Source organism: Helobdella robusta, assembly GCF_000326865.2.
Source record: "Helobdella robusta unplaced genomic scaffold HELROscaffold_10, whole genome shotgun sequence".
Lineage (NCBI taxonomy): Eukaryota > Metazoa > Annelida > Clitellata > Rhynchobdellida > Glossiphoniidae > Helobdella > Helobdella robusta.
This window is the reverse complement of record NW_008703571.1, coordinates 1879752-1899175: the sequence shown is the minus strand read 5'-3', so window position 1 is coordinate 1899175 and position 19424 is coordinate 1879752. Positions and strand designations below refer to the sequence as shown.

Genomic DNA, 19424 nt, shown 5'->3' with positions numbered 1-19424 from the left:
GAAGAAATAATTTGTAGTTAACTTGTTCAGTCGGTCACTATCCTTAGAAACCGAAGGAAGAGTGCTCGAAATCATGGATATATATATATATATATATATATATATATATCCATGCTCGAAATATCGGTTTCTAATTTTACAAAAAGATAAGATGAATACGGCATGCATGTACATACAGTTGTCTAACGTATTTTATTATTGAACACTTTAATTATACAATGGACATACACACACACATCACATATACAGATATAATATTCATACATAGGTTCTCTTTATAATGAAATAACGCAAGAAAGCGCCGATCGTTGATTGAAATAGAGACAGCAGTGACTGTTGCAAAGTTACGCTCTCATCGGTGAAAAAACACTCATACGATAATAATACAATACAGGTTAATACATGTACTCAACCTATAGGCAGTAAGAGCGAGAGACGAAAAAGAATGAAGGCCTAGTTGAACGAGAAAATGAAACGAAAGAGAGGAGAATGTAGAAAATAATTAGTTGTCGCTACTGAAGACTTAATAGCATCACGTAACATTAACATTAATGAATCTGATACACGTACACGCGATGCTAACCGAAATTTTCATTGGCTTAAGAAGTTTTAAATGAAGTGATATTAAAACATAAATGTGATAATGTGAACCGGTTGCGATAGTTTATTTTTTTTATAAATTCTTCAAACAAATATTTTATTGAATAATTTTTTCAAATTATTACCTTAGTTACAGTTAAAAGCAATAAGCCAGAAAAAGTTGCAATTACATAACAACAGCACATCAATCAATCGACCAGTCAGCCAAACATAAATCAGATCATTATGTATGAACACTGTCAACAAGATCTGAACAGATTTTAAACAACAACGATATTGTGAATGATTTAAATAATCACAAAGAAAAAAAAACGATGACGTGTAAAGAAAACAAACAGATCCGTCCACACGATATCTCATCAGGATAGTTTACCGATCAAAGGCGAGGAGTTCAAGGTCCATAACCTTTGACCTCTGGGACTTCCTCCTTGATACGAAGGGGTGTTGTATATATTTGGAGCCATTTTTGGCGATGATTGTGGAATTTGTGGGGAGGTGGTTGTGGGCGAACGAGAATAATAAGCCCCAGGTGATGATACAAACGGTGATGATGGCGAAGATAACGATGCGGAAGCACTTGATGGCGGGGGTGGATTGAAGAACATGTAAGCTGCGGGAAGAGAATTTCGGAAAGATAAGACGTTGTTTATCATCTTATCGATCTTATTATTACATTATGATTGTGGACTAAATGAAATTCATTCAACTCTAACTAAGCCTAGTGAGATTCTGCATCGTTTTGTGAACTAACTACCGAAAATATATAGTTCTCAATTGAAAATTTAATAACAATACAATAAAAATATTGAATTAAAATAATATAAATAATTAAATAAGCAAAAAAACCCAAAACTAAAACTTGGACACTGACTCGAGAAGAGACAGAAGAAGGAGAAGAGGCAGAGGAAGATGTAGAACACCCATTCGTAATACGCACGCAGACCGACCCTCAGTCGTCGCCATATTGAAAATGGCGATAGTGATGATGGCGCTGTGGTGGTGGTGAGATCAGAATTATTAAATAATTTATAATTAGTCACGAAGTTGATGATAGATAGTGGTGGGTGATGAAGTTGGTTAGTCGTCATAATGAGCTGGTCTTTCAACACTAAAATGATAATGAAATAAGTATCTTATGGCCATTAAAATTGAAAATAAAATTAATAACTAACCAGCTGCCAAATCATCCTCATCTCTTTCCTCATCACCGTCCAGAGATATCTTAACATTTACACCCACTTCCTGACCTATATCCTCACACCTCAATACGACCTTGACCCATTTAGGAAGGTTATCGGTGATATAACTTGGCAAGGGTCTCGGCAGCGTTACGCGAAATGAGACGACGTCGCCGTCCATGGACGATGGATGTTTGTCAGCTTGTAGCACAATGTCATTCTCTGATTTTACCTGGTCAGTTCAGTTGGCGTTTGAGCTTGTTTTAAATGAGTGAGTGAAAGCATGCGAAATGGAAAAACATTTCCAAAAAGTGGCAAACAACAATTTAGCATAAAAACTTTTTATAACAAAACTGTGAAGGTACTCCAACACACAACAACCTCAAAAACAAACGAACAGTCAGACAGGAACAGGAAAGACATCCTCGACAACAAAAACTCAACAAAAACTAACCTTTATACAATCAACGACATCTTTCCTGGCTAGTACCCTAAGGTAAGCATCAGGAATGCCATAAGACACCTTGTACATATCTGCATCAAGCACATGGAAAGCAGGTACAAATTTTAATACAGCTCCTTCAGGCTGGGGCTGAAGGTGCGATCCAGGTGATGCAGTGAGAACAGTCGATAAAATAGGTGGATTGATGGTTAGATGGACTGAAGAGAAATTTATTACAATGGATGTGTTGCGTTGCTCTGGCTGATGCTGTCTGGGTGTGAACTTGCAGTAGTAGTGACCTGTTGGTTGAGGTGTGGTCAGCGCTCGATTGAATATTTTGAGGTTGTTCTTTCTTATAATTCAAATATTCACCGAACCATTTATCCGTCTATCAATCCATCTATTTATTCATTCATCCATCCACCAAAAATGCACAAATGAATGAACAAATGCATGAACAAACAAAAAAACCCAACCAGTTGTATAACTGAAAAAAGGTTCGACATTAAGTATGTCTCCAAGTTTGACATCAGCATCGTCATGAGGATGTATGGTGGAAAACTCTGCATGGCACTGGTAAAGAAAGTTAGTCACGTTCAACTGCTCAACTTTGACCTTTTCCATGCAGCTTTCGTCATTTTCTGGGTCGAATTAAGCGAGTTGTTTGAGTAATTATGATGAGAGGGCGCTTTAGAAAAATGATGTAAATCAATCAATCAATCAATCAACCAACCAATCAATCAATCAACCAATCAATTGTTTAGACAATCAGTAAGCCTGTCAGCTTGCCTGCTACACAATCGATAAATCAATCAACTAACCATATCAATCAACTAACCATATCAATCAACTAAACAATTAACCGACCAACCAATCAACCGACCGACCGACAAACCTTGCAGAGCAACAGCGGCAGACAATCCACTTTCTCCAACGAGCAGCACTCGAACCAACTTGACAGACATGGCATCTGAAAGGAGGTCACTATCAGCACCATCCAATCTTATCAGGTACCTCAATACAGGTGTGATTTTCACCTAAAGCATGCATATCGATTCAGCAAAAAAAGTAATTAAAACAATAGTATTAGAGTAATAGTAACATGCAAACCTAGTCTATTATAAATTATGCAAAAAAATATATAGAACCAAGACACACCTTCGTTGACGTCACAAATGAATTGAAATTAAAGATGACTTCTGAATTTCCCAACTGATAAGCCACAGCCACCCCTGATTGGCTGTTGATAAAAAGTAGGTCATCTGGCACTGACCAGGAAGCTGGTTGACCTAGTTTCAGAAGTTAATTGCAGACAAAATAAACCGATGAATCAATAAATTATTAGCCAGTGCGTAAATGCAGTTAGGACGTAAGTAAACAAAACAATCGTCAGACTAATTAAGAAACTTTTGAACCAATCAATCAACTGCTGAACCAACCAATCACTGATCAATCATCAACCAACCAGTCAGCTAACCAACCAGCTAACCAACCATCCAACCAATCAACCGACAGACCAATCAATCAACCGACCAATCAATCAATCAGCCGACCAATCAATCAATCAGCCAACCAACCAACCATGATAAGGTTGCAGGATTGATTTGAAGCAGACAACAGAGCCGACGACGACGTGGATATCGGCTGGATGGATGGCTGGCGAAACGTGAATACCAATATAATCTACCAGATTTGGTTGTGATGGTACAAAAATCTGGATGGAGAACAAATCATTCATTCATTCATTCATTCATGCATTCATTCATTCATTCATTCATTCATTCATTCATTCAATCATTCAATCGTTTAGGCGTTATTTCAAAGAAACATTGAATAAAACAACAATGCAAATCCTTTAATAATATAACACAAAGACCAACCCTGAGACAATTTTTCACGAATAAAAAAATACAAATAAAACCATCCACACAACGAAGCAACAATCCTCCCGACCTTCACAACGGAAAATCCGCTATTCATCGCCATCATCTTCAGTGTGCCGTTCTTCATCATCAGTTGGTGATGATGCTGCTGGTCTTCTAATATCTTCAAACTGGAGTGTCTGAACGTGAGTGTAATGGTGGAATGATGATGGTAGAGATGATGGTGAATGGAGATGGTGGTGGATGGCATTACAATTGATGGTTTAAAAGTGTGTTATACAAACTCGTCATGCCCTAAAATCAAATTAATTGATTGTTTAATTGATTAATTAATTGAATAATTAATTAAGAAAAAGTAATAATTAACAAAAAATAAATTTATTTTAAAGAGTACAACCAAACATACTTACTTATTCATAGCAATTGCCCAATCAACATTCACTGCATCAAATTTGAAGCCAATCTCATCGTGAAATGTCACAATTAGGTCAAATTCCAAACCAATAGGAAAACTTGACAGAGATTGATTGCCATAAATATGCAAGTGGGTCACGGGCGTTATCATTATGTATGATATTGGTTTTACCTTCAATGATTGAAAAGGTAATATATTATTGGTTCTAAAAAGAACTGTACAAGTTCACCGTAGATGAAAGAAATTAGCTCATCACCATCATCAAAATTGCATCGCCATCATCTTCATTAAACTTGCTATCAAATCATTACCATCTCCTAATCATCATTATTACAAGCAAACATCAGAAATGACAAAGATAAATGACAACCTTAGCAACAAAAGTCTGCATCTTGTTGGCATGATAACGATCTTCATCACCATCATCATCATGACTAGCCATACTAATTTTACTACTATCAACACCACCACCTAGATTTGTATGGTGAGCTTCAAAAATCACAGGAAAACTACCGATAGCAGATGTCGACTCGAGCACCCCTTCACTTTCACTAAAGTGAACTGTTCCATCTTTCGGCTTGTAACTGCTGCTGAGTTTACTATGCGTGGAAAGAAAATTCTTAACAGCATTTAATTAATGAATTAGCATAATTGATTAAATTGAAGAAATTGAAATGGAATGAAGTACGTAATTAATAAAAATAAATTTAAAGTTATTAATAGCACAAAAAACATCACAAACAAGTTTGATATCAAAAAGTTGAAGAACAAAATGATGGAATATTTTCTGGAACGCATCAAGAAAGACAACGATGATGATGATAATAATGATGATAACTTTAACAACAAACTAAATAATAATAATAATAACAACCAATAATTCAAAGAGGACAAAGAAGAAAGACTAACAAATTGGATAGTAGTTTAAGTTGTGTGTTTGGGGTGAGGAGGACGTGAGCTGGTTGGATGCTGGGCGAGAGCATCTGGAATCTATCTACAATCTAAACGATAATAAAAAACACCACGATCACCTAATTATTGTAACTAAATCTGATGACGAGACTCACTTTAACGGTAATACTGTCAATCATCTGTGTGCCATCTTCCTTGTTTACCCTCAAGGTCACTGTCACATGACCTGACCTCAAAGCCATCAACCTCTGGGCGAAGTTTCCGCTACTTTTTGTTGAAAAATTTGTCTGTAGATGAATGAGAAAAATTAATAATTTTACTTAAATTTATTAAAAATATTAAATAGTTTATAAACCAATCACAAGAGTTTGTAAAACAAACCAATCAAAATGGTAGTTAATCAAATCATTCTGCAAAGTGGGAAATGATTGGATGGTACCTTATGAAAGGCAGGTCTTAATTGGGCGACATGATGATCACTGATCGTCCAGTGGAATTTGCATTCTTCCGAGAATGAATATGGATCGATAGTTCTGTTGTGCGAGCCAACGGCATACAATGGAACCTATTACAAATCCAAAATTACTGACTGAATGCATCACACAATACTAATTACAATTTCAAATGTTTGACCAACCAACTGACTAATTAACTAATTAAAACAAATAATATCAATTAACATAATAGTTATTAAATTAAATGAGTGAGGTGTGCTGGCCATGCCTGTATGAAATCATTAATCCACGCGTCAATCAAACAACCAATCTATCAGCCAGCCTACCAATCAGACAAACAAACATCAACCTACCTGCCAATCAATTAACCAAACAGCTAACCTCATTTCCCACTTGAACTTTCTGCACAGGTGAAAATATCTTGACGCCAGCCATCTGAACAACACTCAGGGACATGCTGGCCTGTTTTCAAACAAACAAACGAATGAACACATGAATGAACAAATGAATGGACAAATAGGTGAACAAACAAAAGAATAAACAAATAAATGAATGAACAAATGAACAAACAAACTTGTGAATATATCAATTGATCACCAGCTCCAGCGTCCCAACTCCTAGAACATTCTGCCACAACTTTAACCTCCCCGACACTAACTGCTGTCACTAATCCTTGCTTATCGACGACTGCTACTGGATGCTCACCATCCTTCCTCTGCTTACTCTGCTTCCGATTCGTCTCACTGACTTCGGAGATGGGCTGTAGGTGGTAGTTGATCAAGCAGTCGGTCTGTGGACCTCCAGATGTTGTCACCTGCAGGGTATCAAAACTTTTCATCAAAATAACTTGCTGGGTGAGCAGCAGGAAGGATATTAATTTATTAATTTATTGATTATTAATTTGATTCATTATGTTAAATGTAGTATACCTCAATGGTCAGATAATATAACAAAAATTAATTAACATGTTCAACTATATACAAACTTTATAATCAACCAGTTGAGACATCAATCAAACAATCAACCAATCAATCAAAAAACCAACCAATCAAACAACCAACCAATCAAACAACCGATCAATAAAAAAAACCATCAAACAACCAACCAACTAATCAAACAGCCAACTCTATCAGCCAATGAAAATCAACCAAAATGATAATAGACAACCAACCAACCTGAAACTTAGTCCCAGGAGTTACTATCATTAATTCAGGCAGCAACTTCAATGGGGTGAACACCTTGTGATAAAAATCAATTAAGTAATTAGCAATCCTATTAACTAATCAATTAATTAATTAGCAATCCTATTAACTAATCAATTAAATGATTAACTAATCAATTAAGTAATTAAATAATCAATTAAGTAAATAAATAATCAATTAAGTAATTAGCAATCCTATTAACTAATCAATTAAGTGATTAATTAATCAATTAAGTAATTAGCTAATAATAGAATGTGCGAGTGTCTGTCGACACAAAAAGTATAAATAAAAATTTTGAGTAAATTGTGCAAAAAACTGGACACAAAAAAAAACACCAACAACAAAACGAAAACATTTTTCATACAACCTGAACGGCAACAGCATTACTGATGACGTCATAACTATAAACATCACCACTACCAGCACTTTTGCCGCTACCACTACCCTTATCGCTACTACTTCTACTACTGCTACCAGTTTTAATGTTGTCGGCGAGATTCCCGTTGATGGTTGCTTCAATGTGGATGGATGTCTTGCCCACAGATCTCGTGCGAACAGTTAAGTAAGCCGAGTGCTCGTCCAATAATTTCAGCTGGTTTCTAATGGCAGATGCGAGATGATTTTTATGTTTTCAGTCAGTTAGTCAACTAGTTGGTAGGCCAGCTAGTCAGCCAGCTAGTCAGTCAGTCGGCCAGTCGGCTAATCCATCAATCAATCAATCGATTAATCAAACACAATCAATCAATAAATCAATCAAACAATCGATCAATACATCAATTAATCAATCAATCAATCAAACAAACAAACAATCAATCAAACAATCAACTAATCGAATTACAAAGACAGAATGAAACCAACCCAACGGAGAGAACACGTTCATCAGTAGAGAATACTTGAAAGGCCATGAGGTGAAAATATTCACTGGGTATGGTGATGTTGTCTTTATCAGTTACTCTGATGATTAACTTGTACGTGACGTCGACAGTTTTGTCGGTGACGTCATTTTTGATGTCTTTGTCCTCAAGTGGCAGCTAATATGATAGGAATATTATTTTGTTATCAAGCAGCTTCCCATTAAAACATCATTGTTATCAATCATATAATTACAATTTTCATTAATTAGCATTAACACCTTAACATAATTTCGATCATTTAATGGATTATTTATATAATTATTAAAAAAAAACTTTCACAGAAAATCATAGCCAAAAGAAGAATTAAAAAAACGAAAGAACGAACACCAACCAAGTGATTGATATGTATGATGATGTTGTGAACGTTTGCTACAATTACGTTCAGCATGATGTGCTTAATGGGTAGTAAACACCTGTCTGTTACTATTATCTCACATCTACCCTCTCTTAGTGGAGTGATCTGAGTGAGTGAATGAATGAATGAATGAATGAGTGAGTGAGTGAGTGAGTGAGTAAGTGAGTGAGTGAGTGAGTGAGTGAGTGTGAGTGAGTGAGTGAGTGAGTGAGTGAGTGAATGGGAGAATGAGTGAAACGTCAAAACAGTTAACAATTACCATTCACCATTCAAACATTTTCAAAACGTCCTCACAGAACAAAGTGCTAACCAATATTTCTCTTAAACTAGCAGCCCCACTACTATCCTTACTAGCGCCATCTCTATTATCACCATCATCATTGCAAGTCACCAGGGCGGCAGTTGCCGAGTTGTTGGAAACGTCAAACTGTCCGGAACCATGGGAAATAATCACTCTGCCCTAAATGGCGGATGGTGGTGAAGTAATGGAGAAGATGGTGAAGATGATGATGAAGATGATGGTGAAGATGATGGTAAAGATGGTGATAATCATCTGTTAACGAATTCTCAATTTGGATTTAGACAAAACCATTCAATGGAACTAACTAGCTATTGTAAAATTACTTCGTAAAATTGGGAGAGACAGAAAATAAAAATCACGTGGTTGGTACGTTGGTAGATCTTACCAAGGCATTTGATTGTATAGACCATGGGATACTTCTGGGAAAACTTGAAATATATGGAATAAGAGGCACAACACTAAAATGGATGCAAAGTTATTTTTCAAAACGAAATCAGTTTGTGAAGTGTAATAATGAAGTGTCAGCGATAGAGTTCAACAAATTCGGGGTTCCGCAAGGGTCGATTTTGGGGCCCCTGCTTTTTGTTATCTTCATAAACGATCTTTCAGACTCTTCAAATTTCTTTGACCAAATTTCTTTGATTATATCTACTTTGCAGACGATACTAATGTCTTCAGTGTAGGCAAAAGCATCAATGAATTGATTGCAAAAACTAACATAGAAATTGAGCATATTAGCAGCTGGTTTAAAAATAATAAATTAACAATAAACATGAAAAAACTCAGATGATTGTGTTTGGTCCAATAATTTTTTTAAATTATAAAGAACCTTTCAAAATCGTAATAAATGGTTGTGACATCATTGAGAATAAAGTAGACAAGTTTTTGAGTATCTTTCTGGATCAGAAATTATCCTTTCGTTCACGCATAGACAATTTCTGCTCAGAATTAGCCAAATCTATTTGTTTAATAAATAAAATAAAGTTTTTCTTGCCGAAGAGATGCTTAAATATGCTATACAATGCTTTGTGTATCCCTCTTGTAGGTTGCTGTAATGTAGTGAAAATGCGCAATCCTTATTTAAATTAACTAAAAACTTAAATTTTAATCAATCATGCACATTTTGCATAATGAAATTTGTATACAAGCAAGTCTCAAACCAGCTGCCATTAATTTTCGGGAACTACTTTGCACCTAGTAACAACGTCAGAAGACAGAAGTCTCTCATTTCTTCTAAATCAAAGACGCATATTCTATTACATGACACCATAAGTAGACGCATATTCTATTACATGACACCATAAGTAGAGGTCCAAGAATGTGGAATATGATGCTACAGAAGGGCTTGCCAAATGAATCACAACAACTATCTCAATTCAAAAGAAATTTGAAAAGTATTATTATTAATAATATTATGTAAAGTTATAGAGTGTGTGTATGTGCATATATGTGTATATACATATGTATAGAATCTGATTTTAATTACGGTAACTAAAGACACTTCTTCTAAATTTTTCAAAATTTGTTGTTTTATTTGTGAAAAGGTGGCTGTGCAAGATGAGCTCATCATGAGCTTGATCACAGTCATCCTGCCTTCTTTATTGTTATTTTGGGAAGGAAATAAAAGTTCGTTTCGCTATGTCTCGAAGATGATGGTGAAGATGATGGTGAAGATGATGATGGAGATGATGGTGAAATGGAGATACGGTAGTGATGAGATGATGAAGATCACTTTTATTATCATTATCCTCATCATATATAGACCTTAATGTATGGACTGTTCAAAAGAACCGGCGATGACGATGATAAAGTTGGATATTTCAACAGATGGAAGTTTATCTGGTCACTAAGGATCGGATCCATCTGAATTGATTGGGATGATAACGGTGATCAAGATGATGAAGATTACAATGATGATGAATAAGATGATGATGTTTAGTGATGGTGAAAAAGATGATGATGGCTACAATGATGGTGATTAAGATGATGATGATGATTACAATGGTGATGAATGAGACAATGATGGTTACAGTAATGATGAATAAGATGATGATGATGATATGAGTATCATAGTAATATAAATTTGAAAAATGATAAAGACCTTCCTGTTGCCATAGAGATGATTGTACATCTCCACAGTGACAGAAACCGCCAGATCACCATTGTAACCATTTGTGTGCAACAGTACATTGTCTAAATAAAAAACCAATCATCTTAACACACACACAAACACAAACACACAAATATCCACACACACACATACACACACAAATACCCCCACACACACACACAAACACACACATCCAAAATGCATGCAAATGTACAAGTATCTTCACTGAGGAATGTATAAGCATTTAGAAAATGCATACGAACAAGTTGAACATATATTGATACACACATATTGATACACACATACATATTCATGTCATGCTCACAAAAATTTTAAAAAATAAGATCAATTAAAAATATAGTAATAATAATAGCAACAACAACAACAATAATAATAATAATACAATATATATTACCAATATTAATACTAATAAAAAAAGACCTCCATAAGAGAGAGCACCACGATCCTCTGCAGACTCAATGTCAAATGAAGCCAAACTGGCATCAGATAAACTCCATTTAATAGCAACAGATGTCGTGTTTTCAATTTTATTTGAATGTCTGTTGTATAAGTTTACTTTTAAATGCACTTCTTGACCGGCTGGTACTGGAATCTGCAAAAAAATATTGCATAAAGTTTACGAAAATAAAAACTTGAACAATTTTTACTGGATTTTTCTCATTATATTAAATTCAATTCAATATGTGTAATACTATTTTTAAATATTTTCAATCAAGTTATTCAATTTATCAGGAAAAATGCAATTTGACACTTCCATTTATGAAAAATTGCAAAAAGATCAAAACACATAGACTGATAAGTCAATGAGTAATAAAACCTAATAAACTGAAATATGAAATTAACAACTAATTAAATAAATTAAATTAATGTAATTATTAAGTCCAAAATAATAAAAAACGAAAAAAAGAATTACTAACAGCAGCCCGTTTGAAAGCCTTCAAATCACATCCCTCCAGCATCTCCTCGACATATGGCTGAGATGAAATTTTCAAAAACTTTGGCTCGGAACAAGAAACCCTTGTTTATTTCATTACAAATTATAATTATATAATTAATTACTTTTATGTCTCATGCATAGATCTATATTTAGTGCAGTGGCAAGATGGTTAATATCCCAGCCACTACTGTTGCAACAGATAACGGTTCGAATGCAAGAACTGACATGTGTAGTAGTTCTGACAAAATTAAAAAAATTTTTATGTCATATATCTGAATAGCTGCCACTAAATTCTTACCATCAATAAAAATAATACAAACATTTACACATTAAAAGCTAAACACTACAAACATAACCAACAAAATCTAATTTTAAAAAATAAAGCTGTGACGATTTTTATAAATAAAGCTTATAAAGTTAAAATAACCTCAGTAAAAATAATTTCAAACTAATAAAAATAATAATCTCAAACTAATAAAAATAATAATCTCAAATTAATTAACTAAATTCAGAAATAAAAAATCGATAGAAATAAAAAATAAATTAAATAACTAACGGTACGTAAAGCTGTGAGACAGCTGGCCTACGGTTATGAGCCGTTGGTCCATTGCCAACTGATAATCTAATGAACTGTTTTTTTTTTAAATAACATTGTAGACCATTTAACACTGTCCTCATCACCAACATTATCATTATCATTATTGCTTGTATTTAAATTTTAATTATATTTTATGTGTTACATTCATTTATATTTCCTTTAAATATCTTTCATTTCATTTTATTTGATGCGACAATAAAAGAGTATTTCCATTATTATTTTTATTATTATTTATTATTATATATTATAATAATAATAATAAATATTATTATTATTAATGTTATTACCATTATCATTACCTAGAAAAGATGGCAACAAAATTTAATGTTTCAAACATTCCACGCAAATCACTCTACAATGAAAATTATTAAAAACAAATGCCCCAAAAACAACAAAATAATAATAAAATTAATCAGAACTGCAATCATAATTAAAAATTGAAATAGTAGAAATGAAAAAATGAAACGAAGCAAGATTGATGTCTGGCATTCACCTTCTCATCTTCCTCGTGGCAGAAAACAGTGAACGTGTGCATCTGCCCGCTAGCTGCAATAAAATAAAATATGAAAAATATAAAATTAATAAAATAAATTAAGCACATAAACTCAATAAATATGAAAAATGAAGTAATCGGAATAAAGAAAATGAAGGAATACGAAATAAATTTCTAAATAAATATAGTTCGGATACTATAAAAAGGTGTTAAAAAGGTCTCATACAATCGTTTCAACTTACAATGTGATATTGATTCAATATCAGAAAATGAAATAGACGAGCCACTCTGTTCATCATCATCTTCTTCTCCATCAGCTCCGCCGACAGCTCTCGTGGTAACTTTATAAAAAAAAATCATAATAAGATTGATGTTAGGCATTCAAATTTTTTTTTATTTAATCAAAATGGGATTACATAAATGCGATGGCAAAAGCACCTATTTAAGTAACAGCACACCCATAATGTCAGTTAGGTGGATAAACGTATTAAAAAATTATTTTGATTAGAAAAATAAAGTCATACTACGTATGATATGACAAAGTGAAATTAATATAAAGATATGATACCATCTCAACCGATACGCATATCAATGGTACTCTACAAATTAGTGATTAGTGAAAAATGGTCGTAAATTAGTGAAAGATGAACATAAGTTAGTGATTAGTGAAAAATAACGACCAACCCTTCCTAAAATATTTGGTATCGTCTAAGAGCCATGGCATTGGCCCACCCACAACCACCACCTTGCTGGACGTTCCAGGACTTATTGTTACAAAATTGTCCGGACTTACCAACTGAAAGAGCATGGGAAGAGAATAAACGATTTAAATTTGTGAAATTAATGAAAATTAAACGAAATCTGAAAACTGGCTAATAAAACCAGTTTCTATTCTATATTAGTAATAATATATTCAGACAAAGAGCAATCAAATTTGATGAAAATATCTTACATGATTTACAAATTAAAAGGCGTTTTACTATACATGCAAAAATTAAAGCGATATCTAAATAATTATTTTACAATAGACCACGGCCAAACATTAAAAACGTTAACCAAAACAAGTGCTAAACAATATCAGTGACATTAACAGCCACTAAACAACAAAATAACCACAACAACACACCAACGACAACTACTTCACATGCACAGACCATCAATGGTTGATAGACAGCCAAGACAAAACTACTACCAATGACAACATCATTGTATGTGTACGTTACAAACAGCTCTGTGGTTCCCAAATTTTTAGCTTTCATCCTCAAAGCAGCACAAGGGGATGTTGATAACAATGATGGCTTTGATGATGATGAAAATGATTTCAGCTGGTGAACTGTGCGTTTTTATGAAATTTTTTTAGATTAAATAAAATGAATGCATATCTATAAATTGCCATCAAATTATAACTCCATAAAATATTGCCCTCAGAATCATCTTTAGAAATGAAACTAACACCTTCACCATCACCATCATCACTTTCATTATCATCACACCTGCAGCAAACAGTATGCCCATCATCAACAGACAATAGATTACACAACTCACATAACTACCTTCTATATGATCAAATATGTTATCATTTGACGCGGAGATGATGAAGTCCAAATGTTCACATGCATAAGCTGGAAAGTCATTAGTGCCATCTGTAAAACAAAAAAAATCATTCCATATAACTTTTTAAAAAAATGAAAATCTCACTTCACACATAAGAAACATTATTTATCAAGAGAGACATGCACACGCACGCACGCACGCACACGCACGCACGCACGCACGTGTGTGTAGTGAACTAACCAGACAGAATAAGAGCAAATGGTATGGTGACTTCTTCATTCAACACCACCTCAACATGACTCTCATTTATTTCAATCCGTTTTGGCGGCAAGACAGATATCTATCAGGTCAGGTTTATGTTTATTTTTAAATAATTTTCTATCAGATTTATATTTATTTCGAACTTTATTTTCAATCTTTCAACATGTTGTCGCCACTCCTTAAAATTTAAGCAACTGTAATGTTTGAACATCGATATTCTTAATAGCAATTAAACTTCTTGTATTTGCATTCATAGATGAACTATCAAAAAGCTAACTCTTTGAACAATAAAACAAATAAATAAACAAACAAACAAACAAATAAACAAGCAAACCAACAAACAAACAAGCAAACAAACAAACAAACAAACGAACGAAACAAATGAAATACAAGTGACTAACAAGGCAATCATCTTTGAATGTTGGATGTTTAGCATCAATGGCTCTAACATAGCTCATCCTTACCCGGTCACTTTGAATTTGAACAAGAGCGCTGCCACTCTCAGCAGCAGTAGCCTCAGAAATCCCAACGTTACCACCGCTTGCTGTCGCTACAATTTGTATCATCAAGTTGTCATCTGCCTTCCAGACGTATTTCCCTTTTCCACCTCTTGCCTAATCCATTTTTTTTTCATTTTTATTTTGTGAGTTACCACTTCATAATTTTTAGAAATAATAAAGTTTAAAGTAGCAGAAATAAAATTAGTAGTACATGTAGTTGCTGTTGCTGCTGCTGTAGTTGTTGTTGCAAAATTAATTGTAATATTTAGAAACATTAATGTGTTAAACATTCAAAAAGTTTTTGGATTTAAAGACTAATGATTAATATACAAAGGAATGAATGAATGAATGAATGAATGAATGAATGAATGAATGAATGAATGAATGAATGAGTGAATAAACGAACGAATCAATGAATGTATACACTGATGAATGGATGTTGATATACTTACATGAATATTTATTTTGGCTGGAGTGCTGGAAAGAGGTGCAAAGACCTGTTTGACATTCACCACAATGGAATTGATGACCTCCAGATCATGGCTGCCGTCCACTGATTCATATCTGATTGCAACGCCACCATCCTAAAATTAAAATGTCTTGTTTCGTTTTTAAAAAATTAAGTAGAAAATAAAACGAAGCGTATCAATTAAGCAGTCAATTTCTAAAGTTATTTCCTCATTAATGATACAACCTTGACAATAGCAGCCAGCTTAGCATACAGGCTGAACACCCCTTTTTGCTTAGCCTTAACGTAATGGTACGATCCATTAACTGATGAGTCCAACAATTGGAATTCTTGAGGGAGGTTTAACTCTATTCTCACTTTCTGAGGAGGATGTAAGGTAATGGCGGAAAAATGTTAAAAGTAATGGGATGTGAACTTTGGCAAACCAACAAAAATCAACAAATATTCAAATACATAATTTATAAAGAAAACATTCCACATATCATATATCTATAAGATCAAGTAAACTAAATTAATCTACCAATACAATGACCCAATCAATCAATCAATCAATCAATCAATCAATCAATCAATCAATCAATCAATCAATCAATCAATCAATCAATCAATCAATCAATCAATCAATCAATCAATCAATCAATCAATCAATCAATCAATCAATCAATCAATCAATCAACCAATCAATCAATCAATCAATCAATCAATCAATCATTTAATATAAAGCAACATAAATCAATCAACCAGCATACAAATCAGCCAGCCAATCAATCAACGAACTAACACATCAGCCCAACAAAACTGACCTCATCCAACTGGATGACATGACCAGCAGCTCCCATGATATGAACATGCATTGCATATTCCTTGTCTGTCTCCAAGACCCAATTGCAAGCAGGAGATATGGAAAATTCTGGAAGAGGTCAGAATATAACACATTGATACAACTGGTGTTATCATGATATCCAGATAGTATCAGTATCAGTGGTAGTATCATATTATCATCATGGTAATATCATGATATGCAGATAGTATCAGTATCAGTATGATATCAATATAGAAACCAACCAATGTATGATGGCTCAACAACATAAACTCCGGCACTTGGCTCTCTGAAGACACCAGCCAGCTGAGCATCTGATGATAATAAACATTTTGATAAAATTAATTAATACTTTTTGATAAAATTATTTATCATAATATTTTAATATATTATAATATTTTAACAAAATTATTATTTACAATTACAAAATTACAAAACCAGAAACAACAAAACTACAAAACCAGAACCAATAAAAACCAAACAAAACAAACTTTAAATTTACCAAAGATTGAAAAATGTGGCTAAAAATAGACGCAAACAAAACCAAGAAAAAACAATAAAACACAGACTTTGTCCTTTAAGTCTGACATCAGTGTGTCCAACGGTGAGACCAGTGATGGTAGATGTAGTCACATCCAAGAAAATGACGTCATCATCATTGGTGTGCAGGTAGTAGATAGATGACGGCATTGTTACTTCTGTAGTGTGGTGTTGTTGGGCGTTTTGAGGGCTGTTGTTGTACAAACAGACAAACAGACAGACAAACAAACAGTCATACTGAAAGCTTTCCCCTGTTTGAGCAACTCGACAGTGAATTGAACAGACGTGTGAGGCATGATGTAGACAACACTGGGCACCAACTGTAAGTTTGCCACAACTAACGTCCTTACTGGCTCTATTTCTATGTGCTGTCCAGGGGTTATTATAGCCATTATTATTATTATTGTTATTATTATATTAGATTAAATAGGATTTTATAATTATTTCATTATTAATATTGGGTATTTGGAGTTAGAAAATAAAAGGATGTTCCCATTATTATTATTACTATTATAAACCATAAAAAATTGATGGAAACAATGATTATGATTAAAACTTTGAATTTTATAATGACTAGGAAGACTATTATGATTACCAGTGCTCAGTCAATCAATCAGTTAATCAATCAGTTAACCAACCAATCAATCAACCAAAATCAATCAATCAATCAGTTAATCAATCAATGAGTCAACCTTATAAACTTCATCAACAGCTCTAACAGTGACCATGGCACTTCCTGTATGAAGACCCTGAGCAAAAGATTATGAAAAAAAATTTATTTAAAAATACCTATTAACTTATTGAAAACAGGACAAAATTATTCAATTGGGGGAAAATAACAAAAAGATAAACATTGAAATAATTTAAAATTTCAAAAAAAGGATATATGCAACCTTGATTAATATCACATCACCTCTCCTGCCATCTTGCTCCAAAGACCTTATGTAAGACGGAGCAACGTAGGATGATTCTGAATACTTCAAGATTCTAAATAATTTGAAAAAGTCTACCATTGCATAATATGAAGCAATAATTAACTAAATTCACTAACTAGAAATTAAAATCTGATATTAATTCAGTATTTGTTAGAAAATAATTAAAAATATTTAGCCAAAGTAAAACATTTTTAAATCAACTTTGAAAATTTTTCAACAACTGAAAACCTAAATTGAGATTAGTACATTATTGCACCCACCTAAGAACCTTATTAGGAGCAGGTTGCTCTACCTGGCTAGTAGCATTATCTGGCATGAGGTTCCAATCAAACTCCATTCCCTCCAAACTACTAAAGACATCATCTTAATGTCGTGTTGATGAGATGAATACTAATTAGTAATTTTTTATGTTGAATATCTGCTGCGTTTGAACTGATGTGTGTGTGTCATTAAATTGTAAGATAATTACTATTATGATGTTAGTATACAAAATACATTGAAAATTTATATTAAACATTAAATGTAAAATATAATTTATAAATTATTATTTCATTTTTATTTAAAATCCATTTCATCACCTAACTACCATTAATAGAAATGCTATACTACTTATAAATAGTTGTCATATACAGTTAGCATTATAATATTATATGTAGCCATATTTTTTTTTATCTAAAATATTTGTACATAATCTTTTTTCAAATAAAATAAAATTAATTGAACCTTTATCATTGTAGGCCTTGAGAACAAACTCCTCAGGTGAATCATCCAGATATAACTCCTTAGTGGTTGTCTGGATTTTTATGGACACTATCTTGTCGACTATGACATCACATCTCAATTCTTTTCCTGATGCTAAAAAATGAAAATTTAAATAAGAAATAAATAACTGGCTTATTAATAATGAGATTAAACCGAATAATTATTAATATTATATTATATAGTAAGTATAAGAAAAGCAGGCTGAAATTCATATTATTTCAACTTTATTTTTATTTAACAAAATATAAAATAATAAAATAACCAATGTCTTGGGCTATGATAATGGCTGTCTTACGATCTGGGATTTTAGTGACTGAAGCAACAACGGCAACTCTGGAACAATCATTGTTTTCATTTCTGTTATCATGATGGTCTGAATCATAAATCAGTTGAACAGTGGCTATATCCGGTCTGGTGGATTTCCTGATGCCGGCAATTTTTAAAACTATATTGAAATATTTAACTAAAGAACAAAAAAATAAATAACTTTTAAGTGACTTCACTGCTTAAATTATAAAAATCCAAAAATGAGTGATAAAGCAAGCGATAATTGGAGAATAATGAAGTTGAAGATCACCAACCAACTTAAGCACCCTTCAGTAGCCTCAAGAGTGAAGTTTATGCCGATTAAACTGTTATAGGGCAATAATAACTTGGGGACATTTAATTTCTGAGAATCACTTATAACAGCGACGCCAGTTAGAAGGAAAAAAATTGAAAACAATATTTTTAAATTCATTTTTAGATGCAGTATCTGTTTTGCCGCT

At 33.2% G+C, this 19424-nt stretch overlaps 1 protein-coding gene across 1 annotated transcript; it reads right to left on the bottom strand.

Annotated features, from left to right (window-relative positions):
* Nucleotides 1-959: 959 nt before the first annotated feature.
* On the bottom strand, nucleotides 960-19396 carry HELRODRAFT_166662 (hypothetical protein; the record flags this gene model as incomplete). The annotated part of the gene is made up of 44 exons (XM_009011888.1): nucleotides 960-1210; nucleotides 1472-1591; nucleotides 1773-2010; nucleotides 2233-2438; nucleotides 2697-2861; nucleotides 3146-3257; nucleotides 3379-3509; nucleotide 4101; nucleotides 4174-4282; nucleotides 4514-4689; nucleotides 4889-5117; nucleotides 5428-5519; nucleotides 5586-5717; nucleotides 5870-5995; nucleotides 6279-6347; nucleotides 6460-6735; nucleotides 7455-7686; nucleotides 7946-8118; nucleotides 8381-8461; nucleotides 8667-8816; nucleotides 10422-10520; nucleotides 10759-10850; nucleotides 11209-11380; nucleotides 11706-11805; nucleotides 12282-12355; nucleotides 12817-12869; nucleotides 13059-13157; nucleotides 13501-13612; nucleotides 13971-14149; nucleotides 14370-14459; nucleotides 14611-14710; nucleotides 15033-15245; nucleotides 15629-15715; nucleotides 15826-15960; nucleotides 16449-16510; nucleotides 16666-16734; nucleotides 16990-17118; nucleotides 17199-17328; nucleotides 17662-17709; nucleotides 17854-17947; nucleotides 18156-18258; nucleotides 18619-18750; nucleotides 18920-19080; nucleotides 19239-19396. The coding sequence occupies 44 exons, from the start codon at nucleotides 19394-19396 to the stop codon at nucleotides 960-962; spliced, it is 5760 nt and encodes a 1919-aa protein (XP_009010136.1).
* Between the last annotated feature and the right edge of the window lie 28 nt (nucleotides 19397-19424).